This window comes from Engystomops pustulosus, chromosome 4 (assembly GCF_040894005.1).
Source record: "Engystomops pustulosus chromosome 4, aEngPut4.maternal, whole genome shotgun sequence".
NCBI classification, from domain to species: Eukaryota; Metazoa; Chordata; class Amphibia; order Anura; family Leptodactylidae; genus Engystomops; species Engystomops pustulosus.
The window spans coordinates 59,335,280-59,352,528 of NC_092414.1; the positions used below are offsets into that span (position 1 = coordinate 59,335,280).

A 17,249-nucleotide genomic window follows, 5' to 3' on the forward strand; every position below is an offset into this window, starting at 1 on the left:
TGCACCTCCTCAGGCGGCACCCTCAACGCTGTAAGCTCGGACCGGCATTCTGAGGGTTATGTAGTGCAGTGTTTGCTAGCTTTATCGGTATGGTCCAATAAAGCTAGCGATTTAACACTGCTACACCTGGGGTAGGGCTAGGGAATATTTACCATTTTTTTGTATGAATTTTAACAAACAAAAAAAACACTTTACAAAATAGCAATTAGTAGCAGATACTGTATATTATACCACTGTCAGGTCCTGACTGTAGTACCAGAGACATACTCCAAGGCTGGCATTGGCTACCAGTGATATAGCAATGTAATATGTATATATATATATATATATATATATCTATCAGTTTTCTGTAATGCTTTCATTTGCACTAATGTATCCGCAATGTATCTCTGGAGCAGCATTGGAATCAGTTATCACATTTTATGACAGGTGTGGCAGCCATCTTTACAGCAGCCACCCAGACCTTATTCACAATAAACTGGAGATAATTAACATATATGGGAAAGTTTTCTAGGCATGCTCTGTGCCCTGTGCAGGGAGGGGAGAAGTGAGTTGTGGGCAGAGGTCACACCACATTTTTGCAGAGTAAAAATACTACTGTTAACATTTTATATATATTGTATATACTTCAGTAATACAAAGAAATACTTCATAGGCATTTATAATGTTAAAAAATGATTCTTTATGCCAGAAAATCATTATTGCCACGATTTTCCATGGTTTTAAGGAAATCTACCATAAAACCAGGGACACCTACTGATAGATCCAGGCACTGTGACTGTGGTAATTTGCTTATATGTATTATCCATGGCCTCCTTCTATGTTACCTCCTTCTAAAATCAACTTTTTAAATGATGTTATTAGGTCTGAGGAGTCTATGATCTGGCTTTACAGAAGGACTTTACAGAAGGTGGCGTTACCAGAGCCCTTTTGTGGTGCAAAATTACAGGTTGCTATACTTTACAAAGAACACTTCCCCCTTCTACCACGTGCAACAATTTTCTCTGCAGCCTGTGAAGCTGCAGCACAGAGGGGCTCTGGTTATACTCCTAGGAGACCTTTAGGCTCATTAATACAATTTTAAAAGTTGATTTTATAAGGAAGGAGGCCATGAATAACATATATAAGAAGATTGCTACAGTCACACTGCTTGGATCTGATTTATCCATGCTTGATGCTTTAATGGTATATTTCCTTTACATCCCAAAATTATAGATAATAGAGATCTCAAACTGGAATCCTCAAGACAAGACAATGGCTGACATTCCCCAGATCAGGCAATACCTGATAACACACTAGACAATGGTTAATAATGCATCTGATTCAGAGACAAGGTTTAGTACAGCGATAACATTTAAAGTTTCTGGCTAGCTGATGGCCATGTCTACAGTGTGCGCCTGCTAAAGCCTCTGGTTGCCGCTTGCAAGCTGTGGTGGGCACACGCACAGTCACAGCATCACAACTTAGCCTCTGTATACCAGCAGAAACCAGTGGTGGCCTATTTTATGTTGATTGATACCCTTTTGGGGCCAATAGTTAAATAGAAGTTAATTTTGGAGAACCCCTCTAAATTGTATTTTTTTGGCATGTGATGGCCCCCCATAGTTTCCTTTTTTTACTGTAGAGGTTTAAAGATGTTCTCCATTTCCAGAGTGTGATCACAACCCATGCCTCCACGGAGGGCACTGCGTCAAACACAGAGAACACACGGTCTGTGGCTGTTCCAGGGGATTTTCCGGAAAGCTCTGTGAAATAAGTAAGTATTAATGTGAGGTACATAGTCACATTTTTATCTATAAGTTTTCTTAAAAATGTTTTTGTTCTTTAAGATCATAAAGAGATTTGCTACCGTGGCAATGGCACCAGCTACAGGGGCACCGCAAATGTCACCGTAATAGGAACGGCCTGCTTAAACTGGGAGTCAGACGTCATCCAACATGAGGTTTCATTGTACAGTGGGAAACACGCACAGAAGCATGGCATAGGGGATCACTCATACTGCAGGTATAAGTAATGTAAACCAAGGCAATGTATTATGGAAATTCTCCAAGGAATATTACACATGCAAAGCCTTTACAGGGAAAAGCTCTTACAGGAACCTGCGAGGGGGGGGGGGGGGGGTTCCATCCTAAACTGTCCTATCCTGTGCAGCTTCAAGGGACCTTTTCAATGGTGCCCCTTATTAACATTTCATGTTATAAGCCTTTAAAGTCCTACATATGCAAACCTACCTTAAAGGGACTCAGTCACCAGCTTTTACCCCAGTAAACTACTAGCACCCCCATGTAGGGTGTGAAATGTCCTTCCTAAAATGTGCTTCTTTTATGTGAAATCTTGCCCATTTACCTATAAAAAAATAATTACATCCAAAATCATGTGAAGAGAAGAGTCATATATTGACTTAGAGGATTCAGGTTTAGAGGCTGCAGGGGGCACCAGTTTGGATACCCATACCTCCAGATAAAGATCTCTGGTTGTGTATGGCAAACAACCAAAACCCTGATGTGATCTGAAAAATGAGATTCTTATCTTTAGTATGACAAGAATGGTTCTTAGTACTATAGAACTGAAGACAGGGTGTCTGCAGTGATGTCCATACACCTGCAGCCTCTAAACATGACTCATCTCAGGCAATAAATGACTGATGACCTTCTGAGCGTCCAGCCTCACCTATTTTAGCTTTGTCCCATTCACTGTACTAGGTAAAGCCACAACATGTAGATCATTGTATGTGGAACACAATACTCTTTGCCTACTCTATCATTATACATTATCATATATGTTATGTTTTCTCGATTGTCAGAAACCCAGATGGAGATTCACAACCCTGGTGTTTCACTATGAAGAATGAGATCCTGAGCTGGGAACATTGTCTTATCTCACCTTGCCACCAGCCACCAGGTATATGAAATAAATGGTCAGACAGATCTGTAGAACAAGAATATATAGAATGAAAAGCCTTTTAAAGCAAAAAGTGCCGTTCTTGTGATTTAGATGTACAACACCCCTGCCAATGTATGGACAGTGCAGTGTTGCGATTGAGGCCCTTTATCTGTATCTCCCCAGCAGGTGAGCCTGCGCCACTCGCCTCAGGGAGAATGCAGTCAGTGTTAGGCCTCAGTAGTTTTAGACCATGCCTGGAAAGCAAGGGTTAACAGGCCCCAGGAAAAGGCTAGGCCCCCGATGGGGCATGTTGCAGATGGTCATATTTATCATTTTGGTCGTTATGGTCCACTGCTAACGTTGCAATTTCCTGTTTATCCATAGCTCCCAACCGTCCCGATTTTGCCGGGAAAGTCCCTTTTTTCTTACCTCTGCCCCGCGTCACGGGCAGCTATGAGATTGTCACGGATTTTCTCCCCAGGTCCCGCTGCTGTGTCCGCATAGTAAATACTTTGAAAGCCAGAACTGATAGTAAAGAATGGCTTCTACAGACATCGGGCAGGGAATCCTTTTCCGAGAAGTGTCGGCTTAGCGGAGAGAGCAGGGACCACGTCATCAGGTTCAGATCTCTATCCATATATGGTCACTGCATCTCCTAGGGTTCCCCAGAGCAGACGTTGGGCAGGGAATCCTTTTCAGAGAAGTGTCGGCTTAGCCGGAGAGCAGGGACCACGTCATCAGGTCAGATCAGTATCTGCCCATATATGGTCACTGCATCTCCTAGGGTTCCCCAGAGCAGACATCGGGCGGGAGAGAGCAGGGACCACGTCATCAGGTCAGATCTCCATCTGTCCATATATGGTCTCCAGGGCTTCCGCAGACACAAGCTCTTTATTTAATTAAATTACATAAAGTTTTGCCCAGGCTGAGATTCGAACCTGGGACCCTCTGCACTGTAGACAGGAGCCTTAACTAACTGAGCTATAAGCCCAGTGATTTTTAGTAACTAAGAAGTGTTATCTGTCAATGTTACACTGTGACACAGACTAATGCACTGATAGAGAGGGTTCTTCTCAGAGGTTATTATTGTAATTATTGAGACTATTATTATAAATTTTATTATTTTTATTATTATGGAGATGATTATTAATAATAGTAAAAATAATAATAATCATCTCAATAATAATAATAATCTCCATAATAATAATAGTCTCAATAATTACAATAATAACCTCTGAGAAGATCCCTCCCTATATACCAAAGCATTAAATCTGTGTCAAAGTGTAACAGTAGTCATAGTTCTTAGTTACCAAAATTCTACACTAGAGATGAGCGAACACTAAAATGCTCGGGTACTCGTTATTCGAGACGAACTTTTCCCGATGCTCGAGTGCTCGTCTCGAATAACGAACCCCATTGAAGTCAATGGGAGACTCGAGCATTTTTCAAGGGGACCAAGGCTCTGCACAGGGAAGCTTGGCCAAACACCTGGGAACCTCAGAAAAGGATGGAAACACCATGGAAATGGACAGGAAACAGCAGGGGCAGCATGCATGGATGCCTCTGAGGCTGCCTAATCGCACCATTATGCCAAAATTATGGGCAACAGCATGGCCATGACAGAGTGACAGAATGAAGCTAGATAGCATCTAAAACATCCAATAATTGACCCTGACACTATAGGGGACGGCATGCAGAGGCAGCGGCAGCAGGCTAGAGAGTGGCATGGCGACATACCCTAATTGGACTCAGGCTTCAAACCAATGGGTGTCAGAGAGGAACCAAAGGAGGTGAGCAAGAAGTGCTCAAATAATATCGGTACATGATAAAAGTTTGCCAGTATATTTTGTGGATTACACAGCAGGGTGGCGACAAAGTTAACATGGAAGCCATGAAAACAACCCAAAATTCTGCCTGACACAGCTCGTTTGATAAGGGGACCATGTATGCTTACAGTTCATGCCAGTCGCTGCACTGGCTGCCAGTCTCCTTTCGAATACAGTTTAAAATAATAATAACCCTCATCCATAAAGCTCTGTATAATGCTGCACCCCCCTACCTCTCCTCTCTTATCTCAGTCTATCGCCCAACCCGTGCTCTTAGATCCGCCAGTGATCTTAGATTAACCTCTACCCTAGTGCGGACCTCCCACTCGCGTCTCCAAGACTTCTCTAGAGCTGCACCAATTCTATGGAATGCTCTGCCCCGGACTATCAGACTAATACCTAACCTCCAAAGTTTCAAACGTGCTCTTAAAACCCATTTCTTTAGGCAAGCCTATAACACTCATTAACTGCATGAAGTTTTAACTCTTCTACTAACCCGTCCTGTGTCGTCCTCCCATCTGTTATCCAGCAACCAACAGGCACCAGACTTCTCTGCAGTCCCATTCACCCTGGACCTGGTATATAAGATGACGGCTGAGTGGTTCAAGCGACAGCAATTCCATTTATTATATTTTTTTCTATTCCCTAAGAAGAATGGCTTGACCATTAAATATTCTTTTACCTCGTGTTACCCCATCATCTTCATAAACCGTAAGCTCTGGCGAGCAGGGACCTCACTCCTGTTGTTCCATACAAATGTTGTGCTCTGTTACATTACATTTGTATTTGTTTCCTATGATTTGTAAAGCGCTACAGAATATGATGACGCTATATAAATAAAGATTATTATTAGAGATGAGCGAACACTAAAATGCTCGGGTACTCGTTATTCGAGACGAACTTTTCCCGATGCTCGAGTGCTCGTCTCGAATAACGAACCCCATTGAAGTCAATGGGAGACTCGAGCATTTTTCAAGGGGACCAAGGCTCTGCACAGGGAAGCTTGGCCAAACACCTGGGAACCTCAGAAAAGGATGGAAACACCACGGAAATGGACAGGAAACAGCAGGGGCAGCATGCATGGATGCCTCTGAGGCTGCCTAATCGCACCATTATGCCAAAATTATGGGCAACAGCATGGCCATGACAGAGTGACAGAATGAAGCTAGATAGCATCTAAAACATCCAATAATTGACCCTGACACTATAGGGGACGGCATGCAGAGGCAGCGGCAGCAGGCTAGAGAGTGTCATGGCGACATACCCTAAATGGACTCAGGCTTCAAACCAATGGGTGGCAGAGAGGAACCAAAGGAGGTGAGCAAGAAGCGCTCAAATAATATCGGTACATGATAAAAGTTTGCCAGTATATTTTGTGGATTACACAGCAGGGTGGCGACAAAGTTAACATGGAAGCCATGAAAACAACCCAAAATTCTGCCTGACACAGCTCGTTTGATAAGGGGACCATGTATGGAGGCAGTGAACTAGTAGTAGATTAAAGGTGCTGCAGTTAAAACTATGTTAGTTGGATCTTGGCATGGAGCTGGCGCTCCGCTGCCAGGCGAGCTTTCGCCAATCCAAGCCCCTGTCTATAGGCTACTCCCCAAACAGCACTTCTAAGAACCTTTTGTATAAGATCAAGTGTAGTAGCGTTCTTATAAGTTTAGGATATGGCGGGTGAGGGGAATGTAAACAGATGCGCAAGAAGCGCTGAAATAATATCCCTAAATGGTAAAAGTTTGCCAGTATATTTTGTGGATAACACAGCAGGGTGGCGACAAAGTTAACAACTTTGATGTGGAATCCATGAAAACAACCCAAATTTCTGCCTGACACACCTCGTTTGATAAAGGGACGATGTATGGAGGCAGCTATATGGACGACTTTTGGAGGTAGCAATGGAGACAACGTGTGGAGGCTGCTATGGAGACAATTTAATTTGGATAGTGCCTGTATGTGGCAGTCCCAAACATTTTTCAAACCAGAGGAGCAGGTAGGTGGCCCTCCAGTAAAATGGGATAGATTGAGTGCCTGTATGTGGCAGTCCCAAAAATGTTTCAAACCAGAGGAGCAGGTAGGTGGCCCTCCAGTAAAATGGAATAGATTGAGTGCCTGTATGTGGCAGTCCCAAAAATGTTTCAAACCAGAGGAGCAGGTAGGTGGCCCTCCAGTAAAATGGAATAGATTGAGTGCCTGTATGTGGCAGTCCCAAAAATTGTTCAAACCAGAGGAGCAGGTAGGTGGCCCTGCAGTAAAATGGAATAGATTGAGTGCCTGTATGTGGCAGTCCCAAAAATTGTTCAAACCAGAGGAGCAGGTAGGTGGTCCTGCAGTAAAATGGAATAGATTGAGTGCCTGTATGTGGCAGTCCCAAAAATGTTTCAAACCAGAGGAGCAGGTAGGTGGCCCTCCAGTAAAATGGAATAGATTGAGTGCCTGTATGTGGCAGTCCCAAAAATTGTTCAAACCAGAGGAGCAGGTAGGTGGCCCTGCAGTAAAATGGAATAGATTGAGTGCCTGTATGTGGCAGTCCCAAAAATGTTTCAAACCAGAGGAGCAGGTAGGTGGCCCTCCAGTAAAATGGAATAGATTGAGTGCCTGTATGTGGCAGTCCCAAAAATGTTTCAAACCAGAGGAGCAGGTAGGTGGCCCTCCAGTAAAATGGAATAGATTGAGTGCCTGTATGTGGCAGTCCCAAAAATTGTTCAAACCAGAGGAGCAGGTAGGTGGCCCTGCAGTAAAATGGAATAGATTGAGTGCCTGTATGTGGCAGTCCCAAAAATGTTTCAAACCAGAGGAGCAGGTAGGTGGCCCTCCAGTAAAATGGAATAGATTGAGTGCCTGTATGTGGCAGTCCCAAAAATTTTTTAAAACAGAGGACCGGGTAGGTGGCCCTCCAGAAAAATGGAATAGATTGAGTGCCTGTATGTGGCACTCACAAAAATTGTTTCAAACAGAGGACCGGGTAGGTGGCCCTCCAGAAAAATTAAATGCATGAAGTACTATAGCAAGAGCCAGTGGGCCCTGTCAAAAAATAGCCATTTTCCTCTGCTTTACTGTACAAAGAGGAGGAGAAGGAGGAAAATGAGGAGGAGGAGGAGGAGTGGATCAATTATTCAGGTTGAGCTTCCTTCACCTGGTGGAGATTGGAAATTCTGAGAAATCCAGCCTTTATTCATTTTAATAAGCGTCAGCCTGTCAGCGCTGTCAGTCGACAGGCGTGTACGCTTATCGGTGATGATGCCACCAGCTGCACTGAAAACCCGCTCGGACAAGACGCTAGCGGCAGGGCAGGCAAGAACCTCCAAGGCGTACAGCGCCAGTTCGTGCCACATGTCCAGCTTTGAAACCCAGTAGTTGTAGGGAGCTGTGTGATCATTTAGGACGATGGTATGGTCAGCTACGTACTCCCTCACCATCTTTCTGTAAAGATCAGCCCTACTCTGCCGAGACTGGGGACAGGTGACAGTGTCTTGCTGGGGTGACATAAAGCTGGCAAAAGCCTTGTAAAGCGTACCCTTGCCAGTGCTGGACAAGCTGCCTGCTCGCCTACTCTCCCTCGCTACTTGTCCCGCAGAACTACGCACTCTGCCGCTAGCGCTGTCAGAAGGGAAATACTGTTTCAGCTTGTGCACCAGGGCCTGCTGGTATTCATGCATTCTCACACTCCTTTCCTCTCCAGGGATGAGAGTGGGAAGATTTTGCTTGTACCGTGGGTCCAGGAGAGTGAACACCCAGTAATCGGTGCTGGAATAAATTCTTTGAACGCGAGGGTCACGGGATAGGCAGCCTAGCATGAAATCTGCCATATGCGCCAGAGTACCAACGCGTAAGAATTCACTCCCCTCACTGGCCTGACTGTCCATTTCCTCCTCCTCCAACTCCTCTTCTTCTGCCCATACACGCTGAAAAGTGAAGGACTCAACAATGGTCCCCTCTTGTGTCTCGCCAACATTCTCCTCCTCTTCCTCCTCATCCTCCTCCACCTCCACCTCCTCCGATATGCGCTGAGAAACAGACCTCAGGGTGCTTTGGCTATCAACAAGGGAATATTCTTCCCCCGTCTCTTGTGACGAGCGCAAAGCTTCCGACTTCATGCTGACCAGAGAGTTTTTCAACAGGCCAAGCAGCGGGATGGTGAGGCTGATGATGGCGGCATCGCCACTGACCATCTGTGTTGACTCCTCAAAGTTACTCAGCACCTGACAGATATCAGACATCCACGTCCACTCCTCATTGTAGACTTGAGGAAGCTGACTGACCTGACTACCAGTTCTGGTGGAAGTTGACATCTGGCAGTCTACAATCGCTCTGCGCTGCTGGTAAACTCTGGATAACATGGTCAGTGTTGAATTCCACCTCGTGGGCACGTCGCACAACAGTCGGTGAGCGGGCAGTTGGAGGCGGCGCTGCGCTGCCCTGAGAGTGGCAGCATCTGGGCTGGACTTCCTGAAATGCGCACAGATGCGGCGCACCTTCGTGAGCAAATCAGACAGATTGGGGTATGTCTTGAGGAAACGCTGCACTATCAGATTTAACACATGGGCCAGGCATGGCACATGTGTCAGTCTGCCGAGTTGCAGAGCCGCCACCAGGTTACGGCCGTTGTCACACACAACCATTCCCGGCTTGAGGTTCAGCGGTGCCAGCCACAGATCAGTCTGCGCCGTGATGCCCTGTAATAGCTCTTGGGCGGTGTGCCTTTTGTCGCCTAGGCTCAGCAGTTTGAGCACCGCCTGCTGTCGCTTAGCGACGGCACTGCTGCTGTGCCTAGAGCTACCGACTGATGGCGCCGTGCCCACGGATGGTAGTTCGGAGGAGGAGGTGGAGGAGGGGTGGGAGGAGGAGGAGGCATAGTAGGCCTGAAACACCTGGACCGAGGTAGGCCCCGCAATCCTCGGCGTCGGCAGTATATGAGCAGCCCCAGGGTCAGACTCGGTCCCAGCCTCCACCAAGTTAACCCAATGTGCCGTCAGCGATATATAGTGGCCCTGCCCGGCAGCACTCGTCCACGTGTCCGTGGTCAGGTGGACCTTGTCAGAAACGGCGTTGGTCAGGGCACGGATGATGTTGTCTGACACGTGCTGGTGCAGGGCTGGGACGGCACATCGGGAAAAGTAGTGGCGGCTGGGGACCGAATACCGAGGGGCGGCCGCCGCCATGAGGTTGCGAAAGGCCTCGGTCTCTACTAGCCTATAGGGCAGCATCTCCAGGCTAAGCAATCTGGAGATGTGCACATTAAGGGCTTGGGCGTGCGGGTGGGTTGCACTATATTTGCGTTTCCGCTCCAGCGTCTGGGGTATGGAGAGCTGAACGCTGGTGGATGCTGTGGAGGATCGTGGAGGCGACGATGGGGTTTTTGTGCCAGGGTCCTGGGCAGGGGGCTGACTAGCAGCTGACACAGGGGAAGGAGCAGTGGTGTGCACGGCCGGAGGTGAACGGGCTTGTTGCCACTGAGTGGGGTGCTTAGCATTCATATGCCTGCGCATACTGGTGGTAGTTAAGCTAGTAGTGGTGGAACCCCTGCTGAGCCTGGTTTGGCAAATGTTGCACATCACAGTCCGTCGGTCATCCGGTGTTTCCTTAAAGAACCTCCACACTTCTGAAGATCTAGCCCTCGCCGCAAGAGCCCTCACCACGGGAGCTTCACTAGTTGACAGTGGCGCTGATGCACCAGCTCTGGCCCTGCCTCTCCGTCTGGCCCCACCACTGCCTCTTCCAACCTGTTCAGGTCGAGGACTCTCCTCCGTCTCAGAAGCACTGTGTTCACCCGGCCTCTCAACCCAGCTTGGGTCTGTCACCTCATCATCCTCCGATCCCTCAGTCTGCTCCCCCCTCGGACTTCCTGCCCTGACAACAACTTCCCCACTGTCTGACAACCGTGTCTCCTCATCGTCGGACACCTCTTTACACACTTCCACTACGTCAAGAAGGTCATCATCACCCACAGACTGTGACTGGTGGAAAACCTGGGCATCGGAAAATTGCTCAGCAGCAACCGGACAAGTGGTTTGTGACTGTGGGAAGGGTCCAGAAAACAGTTCCTCAGAGTATGCCGGTTCAAATGCCAAATTTTCCTGGGAGGGGGCAGACTGGGGGGGAGGAGGCTGAGGTGCAGGAGCTGGAGGAGTGGGGATTTCGGTGACATGGGTGGACTGCATGGAAGACTGACTGGTGGTGGACAAATTGCTCGAAGCATTGTCAGCAATCCACGACATCACCTGTTCGCACTGTTCTGGCCTCAACAGTGCTCTACCACGAGTCCCAGTAACTTCAGACATGAACCTAGGGAGTGTAGCTCTGCGGCGTTCCCCTGCTCCCTCATCAGCAGGTGGTGTCTCACCCCGCCCAGGACCACGGCCTCTGACCCCTGCAGTAGTTGGACGCCCACGTCCCCGCCCTCGTCCTCTACCCCTAGCCCTCGGGTTAAACATTTTTAAAATGAGAGTTATAACTTTTTTTTTTTTTTTTTACTTCTTTTTGTTTTTTTTTGTGTTTTTTTGTGTTTTTTTTTTTTTTTTGTGTTTTTTGTTTTTTTTTGAGTTTTTAAAACCAAACAATCCTATCCTATTGCTATGGCTATTTTCTAGCCAAGTATCAAAGGAAGCACACTACTATGCCAGATGAGATGACACTGAGTTATTGCCTAATAGAAATCCAACCCCTACTGAATTTTGCCACTTCGGCCTTTGCTATGGATATGTGCGCCACTAAGCGCAGAACACAGCGGTCGCAAGTCTCACTACAAATTGCTCAGAATTGGCAAGTACATGCACTGCAGAAACTACAGCCACCAGCAGATCAACCAGAAATCAAATATATAGAACGCTACTGTAGGCTTCAAGAAGCTGTTTGTATTCTCCTATGGCTATTTTCTAGCCAAGTATCAAAGGAAGCACACTACTATGCCAGATGAGATGACACTGAGTTATTGCCTAATAGAAATCCAACCCCTACTGAATTTTGCCACTTCGGCCTTTGCTATGGATATGTGCGCCACTAAGCGCAGAACACAGCGGTCGCAAGTCTCACTACAAATTGCTCAGAATTGGCAAGTACATGCACTGCAGAAACTACAGCCACCAGCAGATCAACCAGAAATCAAATATATAGAACGCTACTGTAGGCTTCAAGAAGCTGTTTGTATTCTCCTATGGCTATTTTCTAGCCAAGTATCAAAGGAAGCACACTACTATGCCAGATGAGATGACACTGAGTTATTGCCTAATAGAAATCCAACCCCTACTGAATTTTGCCACTTCGGCCTTTGCTATGGATATGTGCGCCACTAAGCGCAGAACACAGCGGTCGCAAGTCTCACAACAAATTGCTCAGAATTGGCAAGTACATGCACTGCAGAAACTACAGCCACCAGCAGATCAACCAGAAATCAAATATATAGAACGCTACTGTAGGCTTCAAGAAGCTGTTTGTATTCTCCTATGGCTATTTTCTAGCCAAGTATCAAAGGAAGCACACTACTATGCCAGATGAGATGACACTGAGTTATTGCCTAATAGAAATCCAACCCCTACTGAATTTTGCCACTTCGGCCTTTGCTATGGATATGTGCGCCACTAAGCGCAGAACACAGCGGTCGCAAGTCTCACTACAAATTGCTCAGAATTGGCAAGTACATGCACTGCAGAAACTACAGCCACCAGCAGATCAACCAGAAATCAAATATATAGAACGCTACTGTAGGCTTCAAGAAGCTGTTTGTATTCTCCTATGGCTATTTTCTAGCCAAGTATCAAAGGAAGCACACTACTATGCCAGATGAGATGACACTGAGTTATTGCCTAATAGAAATCCAACCCCTACTGAATTTTCCCACTTCGGTCTTTGCTATGGATATGTGTGCCACTAAGAGCTAAACACAACGGTAGCAAGTCCCCCTGCTAATTCCTCACAAAATGGTAAAAGATGCAAATTAAAATAAAAAAAGTAGAACGTTATTGTAGCCCTAAGAAGGGCTGTTGGGTTCTTTGAGAATCACTCCTGCCTAACAGTAAGCTAATAGAACACCCTAACGCTTTCCCTGACCAGCAGCAGCTCTCTCCCTAGCGGCATCCAGAGACAGAATGATCCGAGCAGCGCGGCCAGCGGCTAGTCTATCCCAGGGTCACCTGATCTGGCCAGCCAACCACTGCTATCGACGTGTAAGGGTACCACGTCATGCTGGGTGGAGTGCAGAGTCTCCTGGCTTGTGATTGGCTCTGTTTCTGGCCGCCAAAAAGCAAAACGGCGGGAGCTGCCATTTTCTCGAGCGGGCGAAGTATTCGTCCGAGTAACGAGCAGTTTCGAGTACCCTAATGCTCGACCGAGCATCAAGCTCGGACGAGCATGTTCGCTCATCTCTAATTATTATTATTATTATTATGGAGGCAGTGAACTAGTAGTAGATTAAAGGTGCTGCAACTATGTTAGTTGGATCTTGGGATGGAGCTGGCGCTCTGCAGCCAGGCGAGCTTTCGCCAATCCAAGCCCCTGTCTCTAGGCTACTCCCCAAACAGCACTTCTAAGAACCTTTTGTATAAGATCAAGTGTAGTAGCGTTCTTATAAGTTTAGGATATGGCGGGTGAGGGGAATGTAAACAGATGCGCAAGAAGCGCTGAAATAATATCCCTAAATGGTAAAAGTTTGCAAGTATATTTTGTGGATTACACAGCAGGGTGGCGACAAAGTTAACAACTTTGATGTGGAATGCCCTGTAATAGCTCTTGGGCGGTGTGCCTTTTATCGCCTAGGCTCAGCAGTTTCAGCACCGCCTGCTGTCGCTTAGCGACGGCACTGCTGCTGTGCCTAGAGCTACCGACTGATGGCGCCATGCCCACGGATGGTAATTCGGAGGAGGAGGAGGTGGAGGAGGGGTGGGAGGAGGTATAGTAGGCCTTTGAGACCTGGACCGAGGTAGGCCCCGCAATTCTCTGCGTCGGCAGTATATGACCAGCCCCAGGGTCAGACTCGGTCCCAGCCTGCACCAAGTTAAGTGTAGTAGCGTTCTTATAAGTTTGGGATATGGCGGGTGAGGGGAATGTAAACAGATGCGCAAGAAGCGCATGATGCGCATGGAGCTGGCGCTCCGCTGCCAGGCGAGCTTTCGCCAATCCAAGCCCCTGTCTCTAGGCTACTCCCCAAACAGCACTTCTAAGAACCTTTTGTATAAGATCAAGTGTAGTAGCGTTCTTATAAGTTTAGGATATGCCGGGTGAGGGGAATGTAAACAGATGCGCAAGAAGCGCTGAAATAATATCCCTAAATGGTAAAAGTTTGCCAGTATATTTTGTGGATAACACAGCAGGGTGGCGACAAAGTTAACAACTTTGATGTGGAATCCATGAAAACAACCCAAATTTCTGCCTGACACACCTCGTTTGATAAAGGGACGATGTATGGAGGCAGCTATATGGACGACTTTTGGAGGTAGCAATGGAGACAACGTGTGGAGGCTGCTATGGAGACAATTTAATTTGGATAGTGCCTGTATGTGGCAGTCCCAAACATTTTTCAAACCAGAGGAGCAGGTAGGTGGCCCTCCAGTAAAATGGAATAGATTGAGTGCCTGTATGTGGCAGTCCCAAAAATGTTTCAAACCAGAGGAGCAGGTAGGTGGCCCTGCAGTAAAATGGAATAGATTGAGTGCCTGTATGTGGCAGTCCCAAAAAATTTTCAAACCAGAGGAGCAGGTAGGTGGCCCTCCAGTAAAATGGAATAGATTGAGTGCCTGTATGTGGCAGTCCCAAACATTTTTCAAACCAGAGGAGAAGGTAGGTGGCCCTCCAGTAAAATGGAATAGATTGAGTGCCTGTATGTGGCAGTCCCAAAAATGTTTCAAACCAGAGGAGCAGGTAGGTGGCCCTGCAGTAAAATGGAATAGATTGAGTGCCTGTATGTGGCAGTCCCAAACATTTTTCAAACCAGAGGAGCAGGTAGGTGGCCCTCCAGTAAAATGGAATAGATTGAGTGCCTGTATGTGGCAGTCCCAAAAATGTTTCAAACCAGAGGAGCAGGTAGGTGGCCCTGCAGTAAAATGGAATAGATTGAGTGCCTGTATGTGGCAGTCCCAAACATTTTTCAAACCAGAGGAGCAGGTAGGTGGCCCTCCAGTAAAATGGAATAGATTGAGTGCCTGTATGTGGCAGTCCCAAACATTTTTCAAACCAGAGGAGCAGGTAGGTGGCCCTCCAGTAAAATGGAATAGATTGAGTGCCTGTATGTGGCAGTCCCAAAAATTTTTTAAAACAGAGGACCGGGTAGGTGGCCCTCCAGAAAAATGGAATAGATTGAGTGCCTGTATGTGGCACTCACAAAAATTGTTTCAAACCGAGGACCGGGTAGGTGGCCCTCCAGAAAAATTAAATGCATGAAGTACTATAGCAAGAGCCAGTGGGCCCTGTCAAAAAATAGCCATTTTCCTCTGCTTTACTGTACAAAGAGGAGGAGAAGGAGGAAAATGAGGAGGAGGAGGAGTGGATCAATTATTCAGGTTGAGCTTCCTTCACCTGGTGGAGATTGGAAATTCTGAGAAATCCAGCCTTTATTCATTTTAATAAGCGTCAGCCTGTCAGCGCTGTCAGTCGACAGGCGTGTACGCTTATCGGTGATGATGCCACCAGCTGCACTGAAAACCCGCTCGGACAAGACGCTAGCGGCAGGGCAGGCAAGAACCTCCAAGGCGTACAGCGCCAGTTCGTGCCACATGTCCAGCTTTGAAACCCAGTAGTTGTAGGGAGCTGTGTGATCATTTAGGACGATGGTATGGTCAGCTACGTACTCCCTCACCATCTTTCTGTAAAGATCCGCCCTACTCTGCCGAGACTGGGGACAGGTGACAGTGTCTTGCTGGGGTGACATAAAGCTGGCAAAAGCCTTGTAAAGCGTACCCTTGCCAGTGCTGGACAAGCTGCCTGCTCGCCTACTCTCCCTCGCTACTTGTCCCGCAGAACTACGCACTCTGCCGCTAGCGCTGTCAGAAGGGAAATACTGTTTCAGCTTGTGCACCAGGGCCTGCTGGTATTCATGCATTCTCACACTCCTTTCCTCTGCAGGGATGAGAGTGGGAAGATTTTGCTTGTACCGTGGGTCCAGGAGAGTGAACACCCAGTAATCGGTGCTGGAATAAATTCTTTGAACGCGAGGGTCACGGGATAGGCAGCCTAGCATGAAATCTGCCATATGCGCCAGAGTACCAACGCGTAAGAATTCACTCCCCTCACTGGCCTGACTGTCCATTTCCTCCTCCTCCAACTCCTCTTCTTCTGCCCATACACGCTGAACAGTGAAGGACTCAACAATGGTCCCCTCTTGTGTCTCGCCAACATTCTCCTCCTCTTCCTCCTCATCCTCCTCCACCTCCACCTCCTCCGATATGCGCTGAGAAACAGACCTGAGGGTGCTTTGGCTATCAACAAGGGAATATTCTTCCCCTGTCTCTTGTGACGAGCGCAAAGCTTCCGACTTCATGCTGACCAGAGAGTTTTTCAACAGGCCAAGCAGCGGGATGGTGAGGCTGATGATGGCGGCATCGCCACTGACCATCTGTGTTGACTCCTCAAAGTTACTCAGCACCTGACAGATATCAGACATCCACGTCCACTCCTCATTGTAGACTTGAGGAAGCTGACTGACCTGACTACCAGTTCTGGTGGAAGTTGACATCTGGCAGTCTACAATCGCTCTGCGCTGCTGGTAAACTCTGGATAACATGGTCAGTGTTGAATTCCACCTCGTGGGCACGTCGCACAACAGTCGGTGAGCGGGCAGTTGGAGGCGGCGCTGCGCTGCCCTGAGAGTGGCAGCATCTGGGCTGGACTTCCTGAAATGCGCACAGATGCGGCGCACCTTCGTGAGCAAATCAGACAGATTGGGGTATGTCTTGAGGAAACGCTGAACTATCAGATTTAACACATGGGCCAGGCATGGCACATGTGTCAGTCTGCCGAGTTGCAGAGCCGCCACCAGGTTACGGCCGTTGTCACACACAACCATTCCCGGCTTGAGGTTCAGCGGTGCCAGCCACAGATCAGTCTGCGCCGTGATGCCCTGTAATAGCTCTTGGGCGGTGTGCCTTTTGTCGCCTAGGCTCAGCAGTTTGAGCACCGCCTGCTGTCGCTTAGCGACGGCACTGCTGCTGTGCCTAGAGCTACCGACTGATGGCGCCGTGCCCACGGATGGTAGTTCGGAGGAGGAGGTGGAGGAGGGGTGGGAGGAGGAGGAGGCATAGTAGGCCTGAAACACCTGGACCGAGGTAGGCCCCGCAATCCTCGGCGTCGGCAGTATATGAGCAGCCCCAGGGTCAGACTCGGTCCCAGCCTCCACCAAGTTAACCCAATGTGCCGTCAGTGATATATAGTGGCCCTGCCCGGCAGCACTCGTCCACGTGTCCGTGGTCAGGTGGACCTTGTCAGAAACGGCGTTGGTCAGGGCACGGATGATGTTGTCTGACACGTGCTGGTGCAGGGCTGGGACGGCACATCGGGAAAAGTAGTGGCGGCTGGGGACCGAATACCGAGGGGCGGCCGCCGCCATGAGGT

General features: G+C 47.9%; 1 protein-coding gene across 1 annotated transcript in view; it reads left to right on the forward strand.

The window, feature by feature from the left end:
- The window catches only part of F12 (coagulation factor XII), a 49,752-nt gene that overhangs the window by 17,759 nt on the left and 14,744 nt on the right, over window positions 1–17,249 (forward strand). Inside the window, exons 7-9 of the mRNA XM_072146025.1 lie at window positions 1,652–1,756; window positions 1,830–2,004; window positions 2,804–2,901. Coding sequence (XP_072002126.1) covers window positions 1,652–1,756; window positions 1,830–2,004; window positions 2,804–2,901 — 378 coding nt within the window. The remainder of the gene's footprint in view (window positions 1–1,651; window positions 1,757–1,829; window positions 2,005–2,803; window positions 2,902–17,249) is intronic.